Here is a 12,241-nt window from a genome sequence, read left to right as displayed (position 1 = left end):
GTTAAAAAATATAAAAATTTTTGGTGTCAGAATTCAACAATAAAACTTCATACTTCTTTGACAATAATTATTAAAAATATTTCAAATAAATTAAATATTACAGGTCAGATCGAAAAACAATTAGAAGCCGAGAAAATAATACGTTGGTGTATACATATTAGGAACGGTTATATTCGCAAGATGTATAATATATTAGCTGTACTTAAAAAGAAATCAGAAGTATGCTTGACTCTTGTTGATAAGTGTTGTGGAATTAATGAAAAATTAGATGTGTTATGTGGGATATCTAGACACACAGCATCATCTGAAAATTATTTTGTAGAGTCTACATATTGTAATGCAATTTTGGAAGAATCTTTAGTAATGAACATGGAAGGGCAAATTGTAAATGTGTTACCTTTGATAACAGCACTAGCAAAAAAATCGTGGTCGTGCAGTACCTCATGTAAAATTGACAATCCAGTTTTGATTGAACGATATGAAAAATTTCTTGAAACTGTTAGTACATGTACTGTAAAGAATGTTCCTAGATTGATAGAAAGTATTCGTACATGTACAGTAAAAACATCAAATACGAAACTTGGTCATGCACAAAGTTGCTATATTAATTTCACTATTTGTGGAGCGATGTTTCTACCAATTCTATTGTTATCGCCCCATTTTCCGAAAGTAAGAAATATAAGGCGTTTGATTTATCAACTTATAAATTTGTATCAAAAAATGTTGAATTTAGATGAAGCATTAAATTGTGCTGATTTGGAAGCATTAAATAAAACTGTTATTGCTGCACAAGAGAAAGCAGATATATACAAACATCAACAAACCGATGCAAATATAAGTGATGATGATATCTTTTTTAAGTATAAGAATGCGTTTAAAGCCTTGAAAAAACGTCTAATGGATACACCGCGTTATGCTTGTGTATCATGCGAAAAGCTTTGTTATAAAAAAAATGTTTCTGAAATCATTAAAGCAAAAATAGATAATCCAGTTTGGAAAGATTTAATGATACATGTGAAGAAACAACAAATTAATGCACAATATATATGTATTTATTGTAAACAAAAATTTTGTCAAGGTTTAATGCCTGCGTATTGCATTTTGAATAATCTTTTTACAAATAATGTGCCTGAAGTAATATCATCTCTTAATACATTTGAAAAGATTCTTATACAGAGAGCTAAAGCATTTCAAACTGTTGTTAAAATGACAACTGTTATGAACAAAAAATTACCTGAAAGGCAAATGATACAAAAAGTTAAAGGTAGAACATTTCATTTACCACTTCCTATACAAGAGACATTAAACAAATTATGTTCTAATACCGATGCGATAAATATTAATCATGAATTATATATCTTAGTCAGAGGTATTCCCACAAAATCAAAAATTATATGGGAAGAGATGGTAAATGTTAAAAAAGTATTTGATGCATTAATATGGTTAAAGAATAATAATCCTTTGTATTCTGAAATAATATTACCAAATAGTCATATTGAATTATCTTTGGAAAAATTAAATAATCTGGAATTCCAGATGCAAGAGGATGAAAATGTTGCAAAAGATGTATTGGATGAGGAGCATGTGTCATTAAGTAATAATTTAGAAACCGAAATACAGGGAACAAAAAATCTTGGAGATGCTGCATTCAATCAGCATGAGGCAATGCTAACTCAGGTTATTAATGATGAAAATGATGGTTATTATGAGCAATATACTATATATTCATTATATGAAAAGAGAACAAATAAAACTGCAACAGCTTTATATCAAATGTTAAAAGTCTATGATTTACCTTTGGATAATCGTGAGAAATGTTTGGATTTGTTATGTTTTCCAGATTTATATCCTTTTGGTATTAATGGACAGCACGAAACTAGGCAGGTCAAGCTTCATGATCATGAATTTGTTAAATGTCGTTTGATGTCTAAACATCCACAGTATAGATTAAATCAACAATACCTATTCTTTTTGTTAAATAATACGAATATCCGTCAATTAAATCGTGGAATTTTTCATAAGATGAATGTAACTAATCCACAAGTTCGTTATACGGCTGCGGAATATTTAGAAGCAATGTCCAAAGAATTGTTAGAATCCGATTTAACCACAATATTTTCGACACTAAGGAATACGGAACAATTCTGGAGTAAACCGCGAAATAATTTAAATTGTATGACACAACATTATGGACCTGCAACATGGTTTCTAACATTAAGTCCCGCTGAATGGTTATGGGAAGAGTTAGGTGAATATATTCGTGAAGTAAATGGATGGTGCGATTCTTCGGCATGCACCAGTGTACTTGTTGCTAGAGATCCTGTGTCAACATCAAGATTTCTCGATAATACGTTTCGTGCGATGCTTGACTTTATTTGTTCCAAAGATCATCCGATCGGAGAAGTCACTCATTATTTTTGGCGACGAGAATACCAAGGTAGAGGCATACAACATTTTCATTTATTAATTTGGATAAAAAATGCTCCAATTCTTGGTGAATCTTCTATTGAAGAAGTTTCCAAATTTATTTTACAATATATAAGTTGTAAAATGCCAGATAAAAATATTTCACCATTATTGTACAGACGTGTTAATACGCATCAACGACACAAACATAATGATTACTGTCTCCGTTCTAAAAAAGTTGGACGTAAAGTTGTTCGGAGATGTCGTTTTGGATTTCCTCGTCCTGTCACTGAGACGTTAAGTATAAGAGATGTCACAACTGCCATAGCAGGTAGAAAGCAATTAAAACATAGAAGCAGGCTTTATGATCTTCCGCGAACTGAAGATGAAAGTAATATAAATGATTATAATCCTGTTCTTCTTACTGCATGGGAAGGAAATATGGATATACAATTTATTGGCGAAAAGTCGTCACTGCTTACCTGGTACATTACTAAATATATGAATAAAGCGGGAAAATGTGAGTTGTCTGATACTATTATTAATACTAAAAATAATACGAATAAATCATTGATGAGCTATCTTTGGAGTATTGCCTTGCGATTCACGAGTAATAGAGAATGTGGAGCTCTTAAAGCTGCTGATACATTACTGGGTATTGCTTTATATGGAACTGATCCAAATACAACTATTAGATGGTTAGATGTTAATCGAATAAGATGTAGAAAATTGAAAACTCGTAAAGAGATTGAAGTACTTGATGATCAATCGACAGATATATTTTGTGAATCTTTGATAGATAACCACTATCCACAGAGACCAAAAGAATTAGAATGTATGTCTCTTTATGAGTTTGCAAAATGGTATGATATTACAAAAATCAAACCACAAAATAAGTTTGTTGAATTCTATAAATTTAAAAATGGATATCTTAGACGACGACAGCGTGGATATCTTATTAATCATTATAGATATAATGTTAATACACAACCGGAAAAGTATTTCTTTGCGTTATTACTTCTGTTCGAACCGTGGAGAGAATTAGAAGAGCTTAGAAATGGATGTGATACTTATGCAGAATCATTTCACAAGGTAAAACTACATTTAACAGAAGCATTACAATATCACGAAAAACTAGAAGAATTGCAAAAAGCATTTGAAAATGCTAAAGAGTTAGTGCAGCAACATTTAGATGAAGTACAAAAACATGAGTCGCAAGATGATCCTGACAATCCAATAGGTGTTCAAAATATAGAAGCTGGTGAAGCGATGCAAGATTTTAAGGATCTCGGTGATAAAAATATTAAAGATATTGATGTATCAGAAATGATTGCGAAATTAAATATAGATCAAAAAAGAGTATTCGATAGAGTTCTTACTATTATAGAGTCAGATAAATCAATATTGCGATTATATGTTAGTGGAGAAGGTGGTACTGGAAAAAGTTATTTAATTAAAACTGTTAAGTGCTGGATAAAACAAAATCTCAAAAAAGATACTGCTGTAGCAGCACCTACTGGCATAGCAGCGTTTAATATAGACGGTTTGACAGTTCATAGATTGCTTCAATTACCTGTTGAACATGGTAATACTCCTAAATATAAACGATTGTCTGATCATGTGTTAAAACTTTTACGAGCGGAACTTAAAGATGTTATTCTTTTTATAATCGATGAAGTATCAATGATATCTAATTTGACTTTAATGTACATACATCTTCGATTGTCTGAAATATTTGATTCAAGTGATTGTGATGATGGCTGGTTTGGTAAAAGGCATATTCTTTTGTTTGGAGATTTGCTTCAATTGCCTCCTGTACATGAAGATTCTGTCTTTAAAGATTTGTCAAATGAAAAAGTTAACAAATATATCGGTTGCCTACAGACTGTAAATTTGTGGACTACATTATTTGATTACGATGAGTTGACAATTAATATGCGCCAGCAAGAAGATGAGTCTTATCGTGAATTATTGTCAAGAATTCGTATTGGTTTATTAACAAAGTCTGATTATGAAATTTTGGAAAATAGGAAAATATCTTTTACAGAAGATTCCTTCGAATCTAGATTAAATGAATTATGTGATTTTATTAACAATTTGCCATCAGATACCGTTTGTTTATTGCCCACTTGTCACATGTGTGACGTTTTGAATGCTGCAATGTTAAGTCGTATTGCTTCGAAAGAAATATTATTAATTGCTGAAGATACAATCGAATGTATTCCATATATCAAAAAGAAAATATTAAAAGTGTTGGAAAATAATGATGATGATAATTCTAAAACAGCTGGGCTTTCGAAACAAATTGTTATAAAAATTGGGGCAAAAGTTATGATAAGGCGTAATATTGATGCTAGTTTGGGTCTTGTTAATGGTACAATTGCTAAAGTCATTTCAGTTGTACAAGATATTTCTAACGGTTATATAGAAAAAATTAAGCTTCTTTTGCCATCAGGTTTAGAATATTTAATTGAAAGAGTAAATGTCAAATTTGCGGTGATGGAGAAAGCATATGTTATTCGAAAACAATTTCCATTGTGTCTAAGTTACGGAATTACTGTTCATAAAAGCCAAGGCCTGAGTTTGCAGAATGCTATTATGGACATAGGTAATTCTGTATTTAGTCACGGCCAAGTTTATGTTGCATTGTCACGAGTAACATCTTCAGATGGATTGCATTTGATCAATTTTGACCCTTCATCTATAGAAGCTAGTGAAGAAGCTATTGTTGAATATAATCGATTAAAACGAATACACAAATCCAAAACAGATATAATTTCTGTTTCAAAAGAAAAGTATCGTAAAATAAAAGATATTTTATGGGTACAACCCAAAATAATTTGTTCTGTTCAAGAATCACATAAAAAAGTTCGAAAAAATATTACTTGGGTCACGCATGGTTTTCAAAATATAGATAAGGGTTCGTGTTATGCAAATGCAGTATTGCAATGCTTTTTACATTTAAATGTTATTAGAAAATTAATATTTGAGTATGATAAATTAAGTATTTTAGGTATTTTAATAAATCAATATGAAAACAAACTGCCTAACTTGAATACATATGTAATACGACAAAGTTTAGGAGAATTTTTCTCCAAAAATGTTAAACGAGATGCATGTGAATTTCTTATAGCTCTTTGCACGAAATACGATTATATAAAAAATTTAGTTGAGCATCAAGTCACTTCCATTAAACGATGTAAAAATTGTCATAATACGACAACTATTGTTAATAAAAATATCCTTCTTTCAATTCCTGTTAATAAACGGAAGAAAAAAAGTTTTGATCTTAATGAATTATTAAATGTAACATTTTCTCATTGGTGTCAATTACACAACGAATCATGTGAAAATTGTACAGGAAATGACATATTATGTAAAAGTGAATTAATATTAACCGGAGATATAATTGTCATGCATTTAATAGCAATTCAAGACGGTATATCAACAAAAACAGATAAGTTTACTTTACGTGCTATCCCAACAACTAAAATAAATATTGCTGGACAATTCTACAAAGTTATGAGTGCTATATTCCATCATGGATCATGTATCGAAAATGGTCATTACACAAGTATATGTAGAGAAGAAATGTCTAATACTTGGATTGAAGCTGACGATGCGCAAATTAGAAAAAGACAATGGCCTAGAGGCGCTAAAGATATCTGTATCATTTTCTTACAGAAAATTGATAAGTAATTGGTGGTATTATTTGATCATATCTTTTGATAATAAATGGTAAAAAGAATTGTCATATATAATCAAATATTTTATTAAAATATGTTCACTGATGACGAAAATCTTTATGGATAATCAAATATATGTAAAAAAAAAGAAAATAAAAAAAGTTAAGCCAATGACGCTTAAATTAGACAAATACAATGGCCTAGAAACGATTTGTTTAATATTTACATAATTATATATAACTTTGTATTATTGCAACATTAATCAAAGAGGACCGTTTTATATGACGGGGGTGGTGGTGGGACTCTTTAGCAAAATCTAATTAATTATTTCACAATTGTTATTTCACTCTGAAATATCAATATAAAGTTTATATATTTAGTAATATATTTTATATATTACTGAAAAAAAGAAATGATATCTACAATCAACAAATTACCTTTTTAAAAAAAGGTAAAAAAAAGGCGCCAAGTACACGCAAACCTTCCAAAAAAAAGTTGTTGTATACACGCAAACCTTCCAAAAAAAGTTGTTGTATATATAAACCTTCCAAAAAAAAGTTGTTGTATACACGCAAACCTTCCAAAAAAAGTTGTTGTATATATAAACACGCAAACCTTACAAAAAAGTTGTATATTTTACCTTCCAAAAAAAAGTTGTTGTATACACGCAAACCTTCCAAAAAAAGTTGTTGTATATATAAACACGCAAACCTTACAAAAAAGTTGTTGTATATTTTACCTTCCAAAAAAAAGTTGTTGTATACACGCAAACCTTCCAAAAAAAGTTGTTGTATATATAAACACGCAAACCTTACAAAAAAGTTGTTGTATATTTTACTTTTAAAAAAAGTTGTATATACCAAATAAAAATTTGCTATATATTCTGCCTATAAAAGAGGTGATATCAGAAAATGACGCCAAGTTTAAATAAAAAACCTTTCAAAAAAAGTTGTATATATATTTTAAAAAAAGTTGTATATACCAAACCAAATAAAAATTCGCTATATATTCTGCCTATAAAAGAGGTGATATCAGAAAATGACGCCAAGTTTAAATAAAAAACCTTTCAAAAAAACTTGTATGTATATATTTTAAAAAAAGTTGTATATACCAAATAAAAATTCGCTATATATTCTGCCTATAAAAGAGGTGATATCAGAAATCAGAAAATGACGCCAAGTTTAAATAAAAAACCTTTCAAAAAAACTTGTATGTGTATATATTACGAAAAAGAATTATATTTATTGCGCTAACAGCTTTTTAACCAATAAGCATCGATAAGATTGTATTTAGTTATTTTTGCATCTTTATATATCTAGTTATTTATTTAAAAATTATATTCATATCTACAATTAGTTAATTTTTTTTCAAGTATACATTTTAAAATAATTGCATCTGTATCTAGTTACTTTTGCTTCTATATCTAGTTATTTAAATTTAAAAATGATATTTGTGTTTATATCTATCTAGTTAATTTTTCTTAAGTATACTTTTTAAAATAATTGCATCTGTATCTAGTTATTTTTTTTATATCTGTATCTAGTTAAATAAAAAATTTTTTAAATAAAAGTATTTATAATTCAAAAATAAAAAAATTTTTCAAATTTAATCAAAATAAAAAAATATTACAAAATTTCGCAAAAAACTTGGCGCTGCTGTACTGAACTACATGTTAAATACATCTTAAAATATTATAGAGAATGAAAATGAGCAATAATTTTACAATTTACATGATTAAGTGTTATAATGGGCTTGTTCGTTTTAGCTGCACTGGGGCAGCTCTGGGTCTGCTCTAAACAAGATAATACAGGACAAACTATTTATCTGTCCTGTATTATCCTGTGTAGAGTAGACCCAGAGCAGCCCCAGTGTAGCTAAAACGAACAAACCCAATGACTCAAACTGACCAGAGCGGCAAACGGCGACGCGATAGCCAATTAAACTCTTGTTCTTACGGTAAAATTGTAAGTTGATTGGCTATAGCATCGCCACTTGCCGCTTCGTCGCTCTAGTCTGTTTGAGCCGAAATTTGTTTGCATCGCTTGCTCTAACATGCTCTTACTCGCTCTAATACTCCAAACTAGACTATAGTATTACGTCACATATACTATAGATTAAAGTATGTTGGAATGATTAGGAGCATGTTAAAGTATTGCGATGCGAATCTTATGTAAGTTAATAGTTCAGTACAGCAGCGCCAAGTTTTTTGCGAAATTTTGTAATATTTTTTTATTTTGATTAAATTTGAAAAATTTTTTAAAATGTATATATACTGGGGCCGCGTCTATATGATGTACCCCGGACCTGCCAGAGATGGCAGGTATGGAGCATGTAAACAAACGACGTCACACAGTCGTCTCTAGTCTGCGAAGGGAGGGGATGTATATATGTTGGGGCCGCGTCTATACGAGGTACCCCGGACTCTCTGGCAGGTATGGAGCATGTAAACAAACGACGTCGCACAGTCGCCTCTAGTCTGCGAAGGGAAGGGATGTATATGTGCTGGGGCCGCGTCTATATGAGGTACCCCGGACTCTCTGGCAGGTATGGGACATGTAAACAAACGACGTCACACAGTCGCCTCTAGTATGTGAAGGGAAGGGGCGTATTTATACTGGGACCGCGTCTATATGAGGTACCCCGGACTCTCTGGCACGTATAGCGAACAAAAAAATGACGTCGCAGCGACGAATGATCATGCGACTTTTAGTTTGATATTTGGTGTGATGGTTAAGGGGTCGCGCGCGTGATATTGCGTAAACGGGGTGAGCGTCAGCCACCCGTTTTCGCAGATTGAACGTGCTGTAAAAATTGACGATGGCGAGTGGAGCGTGCAGGAACATGTGAAAAGGGGAAGGAAACGAATGCAAGAAATGAAATACAAAATCGTTTAATTGGAATTTTTTTTAAATAAATAATTGAACATTACAGTCAAAATATAAAAAATATTTTATTCGACTTACTGAATACATTCTAAAAATATTATTTCAAAGCGCGCATCGAGAAATGTTAAATATATGAAAAAAATGTTTTATTTTAAATTTTTAAAAATACATTGTTGAATATTACAACAAGTACTAGTAGGTAGTTTCGTTTGCTCATTCTTTTTGCAAAGAAAAATTTTGCGATATAAGCATACTATCAGTCTGTCGTTTTGGTTATAATCATCGGTGAAAAGACAAAGAAATTGCTGAAGGCTGTAACCAAGAGACAAATAGTAAAAAAACACGCAGCAATATTGACCGCATGTTTGCGAAAAAAATCCTTGTAGCTGCTCGGTGTTCCATCGATACGTGATGGAATTTCGTCGAAGTCGCAGATGAAATCGTTGATCCGAGTGTGGCGGGATTCCGTAACTATCGAAATATGTGCCGGTACCATGCTCGTCGATGTAAAAGGCGACCCAGTGTCTTCCGGAACGGTCATGTTCGTCTGTATTAGCGACAATGGCTGTCGACCTTGTCCACACCCTCGGTAGTCTGTCGGCAGGATAGACTCCCGCATATCTGACATTGAGACGATGCAACGCGTGTAAGATTTCCAACGAATTCATTTGTCGCGTAACAAGACGGTGCTCGCGTGCGAGAAATTATTTGTATAGTAGAGTCGCAGGGGTTTACCTCCTTACGCAAAGAATAGACGTTCTCGAATGATTGTGTGTTAACGGGGATGATTTGTTGAGCGTAGCTATCGGTAGGATATTCTTCTTCTTTCTTTACGTACGGTGTATCTTTTGCAATGTAATAAAGTGATTGATTTTTCTCTTCTTCTTCCGTCTGTTCTTCTTCTTCTTCCGTAGCGTTACGCCACGTTTCGATATTGCGAATTATATCAAAATTTTTATTTTTTTTCATAAAAACAGCACTGTCGGTTTTTTCGCTTACGCTCCAATTCTCATGAGAAAGATCATCGCAGCTCGAAACGATGCTACACTCGCTGCTAGTGTTTTGAGTGACTATCCAGCGTTTCAATTTGCAAGCGTTGCGTAACGCGCAAAGAAATTTGTCTGTAGAGCAAAATCGAAAGCCGTGGCGAGAGCACCGATGTCCGCTCTCTTTGACTTCTGGTAAATTTTGAAATGCCGGAGAAATTCCTTCTAGATTATATACGTTTCTGGAAAGTAGACGCCTCAGATAGTGTGCCTTTTTCTGCCCCCTGCTATAGATGTAGCGCGCTCGACGTGATATTTCTCGTAGTTGTATTACGAAACATTTAAGATCAGTTTCACCATCGAACCACTCGATTCCGTGATAATTTCGCGAAAGCCAGTTGTTTTCTCGTCTCGATTTATCGGGTAAATCGTCAAAGGGATAGGGAGGCGTCATAATCCAGTGTCCGATGATTGGTGAGTTAAACGCAACGACAGCTACTTCTTTCGGAATAAACTTCTCGGCGGCATCGCGGAAACCCTGTATATCAATGACTATATCCATAGTTATGTCCAAGTACTCACTCTTTATTTTCAAACGAAGCGACGACGTTTGTGTCTCGAACAGGACTGAATCTGTTTCCGCTGCTTCACACGCCATTTAAGAAAACAGACGTGAGGGAAAAATGTGTGTAGTAGTAGTGGTGGGAGGCGGGGGTTTGGCGTTATAAAAGTCTAACCGGCAAAATCGACGATAACTTGTCGAGAGGAGTCTATTTCTAGAATGTTATCGAACTCTGCGTAAACGATACAATTAACGGTCGCGGTAAGCGCCTTTTCAAATTTCACTTCTAATCGCAAACTACCATGTTTTACGAGATTCCAATGTCCGGCGCAATGAGCGGACAAGTCGAGGGTAAGATCGAAAGCGAAAAGAGTGTAGCCCTGGCCATAATCCTCTCTACTTATAGAATTTCCCTTGTTCAAGAAGTGAATGCCGGTTCCCGAGAAGAGCGTGTGGTAGGCTTCGACGTAAAGACCTTCGTCTTTCAAGAAGTTCGGTTGTAACGGTCTACTGGAAATTTGCATACCATCGGCATACAGAGAAAAGAAATTTATACCGTAGTTTTTGAAATTAAACGGATTCAGTTTTCTATCACTATTAAACGCTCTGTTATCGACAAAACCGACTATTACACGTTTTGGCAGTTGTCCGAGTATTACATTATCTATCGATTCCCCTACGAGTCCAGCGTGAATCGTAAATGTTTTAACGTCGACTTTTGTGAGAGGATATTTGGCGGTGGTTTTACTCAACATTCTCGCATGCGAGAGTAACACACCAGGGCTTATCTCTGCTCTTCTAACGAGCAGACTAGCGTCTAGAAGGCGTATTTTTGACAGTGAATTAGATTCCATAAGGCAAAACGAATCTTTCGAGCGAACGAGCCTCATTCTAACTTCCACCCCGTTGATTAAGAATTTATCCTGATTGAAAACGTCGCAGTGAAGATGGCCTATGAGATCTAGCGCCTGTTCGTCTCGAATGTAACGCGAGCGTCTCACGAGAGCCTGATTTGGGGTTTGCGACTCTAGGAGGACGTCCATTAAACCTGGGGTATCCATATCCCACAGACAGCAGGTCAAATGGGAGTTTTTTGCGGGTGAAGAATAATTTAATAACGCCTCGATGTAAGCTCGATACGCGTAAGCGTTGTTTGGGGGCGACACGAGTTTTTGATTGAAATATATGTCGATTTGGTTGAACATGGAATGCAGTAAATGATTTACAGGGCCTACTTTGAATTCGGGGGTGCCAACGGCGGCACCGCCTCCTGCTAGGGGGGAAGATTCTACGCGTATGCGAAGGCTCAGCATGGTGTGCGTGAGATCTAGATAATCTTCTCCATGACCGGGTATGACGAATTCTATAGGCGCGTCGTCCGCGAGTGACGTTACGGGTTTGTAATAAATCCATTGCGAACTCTCGATGCTGGTTTGTGTGAGTGGTAAAGAAAAGAGATCGAGTTCACTTTTTAAACACTCGTTTGAATGTGTATGAAGAAAGGACATGCTCCGTAAATTCCTATTCACGCACTGATTAAGAGAATATGTCGGCTACACTACGTTTCTTGACTCGACGACGCCTCGTGGTGCCGGATGGCTTTTTGCTGTTGGTCTTTCTAGCCGCTGTGCGAATTTTCTTTTTTTTCGTTGTCTTTTTTTTCTTCGCGATTTTCCTTCGCACGCTGCTATTTTTCGACGATTTCTTTTTGCTCGT

The 12,241-nt window shown here is 34.0% G+C and overlaps 3 protein-coding genes across 3 annotated transcripts in view; 2 read left to right on the top strand and 1 right to left on the bottom strand.

Annotated features, from left to right (window-relative positions):
- Positions 1-12,241, top strand: part of LOC136997325 (transcription initiation factor TFIID subunit 7-like) — a 297,656-nt gene that overhangs the window by 253,584 nt on the left and 31,831 nt on the right. The window lies entirely within an intron of this gene.
- Positions 2,593-6,105, top strand: LOC136997189 (uncharacterized). The gene has a single exon (XM_067347645.1). It carries the CDS (start codon positions 2,848-2,850, stop codon positions 6,103-6,105), a length of 3,258 nt encoding a protein of 1,085 aa, XP_067203746.1. The 5' UTR covers positions 2,593-2,847.
- LOC136997184 (uncharacterized protein F54H12.2-like) lies at positions 10,696-12,033 on the bottom strand. Its single transcript, XM_067347641.1, has one exon. It carries the CDS (start codon positions 12,031-12,033, stop codon positions 10,696-10,698), a length of 1,338 nt encoding a protein of 445 aa, XP_067203742.1.

This window comes from Linepithema humile, chromosome 1, assembly GCF_040581485.1.
Source record: "Linepithema humile isolate Giens D197 chromosome 1, Lhum_UNIL_v1.0, whole genome shotgun sequence".
NCBI lineage: Eukaryota > Metazoa > Arthropoda > Insecta > Hymenoptera > Formicidae > Linepithema > Linepithema humile.
Note: the sequence above shows the minus strand (reverse complement) of the source record. Positions and strands in the feature narration are given on the sequence as shown.

Coding starts and splice junctions, on each gene's coding strand:
- LOC136997189 (XM_067347645.1), top strand. CDS start 2,848: ATGGATATACAATTTATTGGCGAAAAGTCGTCACTGCTTACCTGGTAC.
- LOC136997184 (XM_067347641.1), bottom strand. CDS start 12,033: ATGTCCTTTCTTCATACACATTCAAACGAGTGTTTAAAAAGTGAACTC.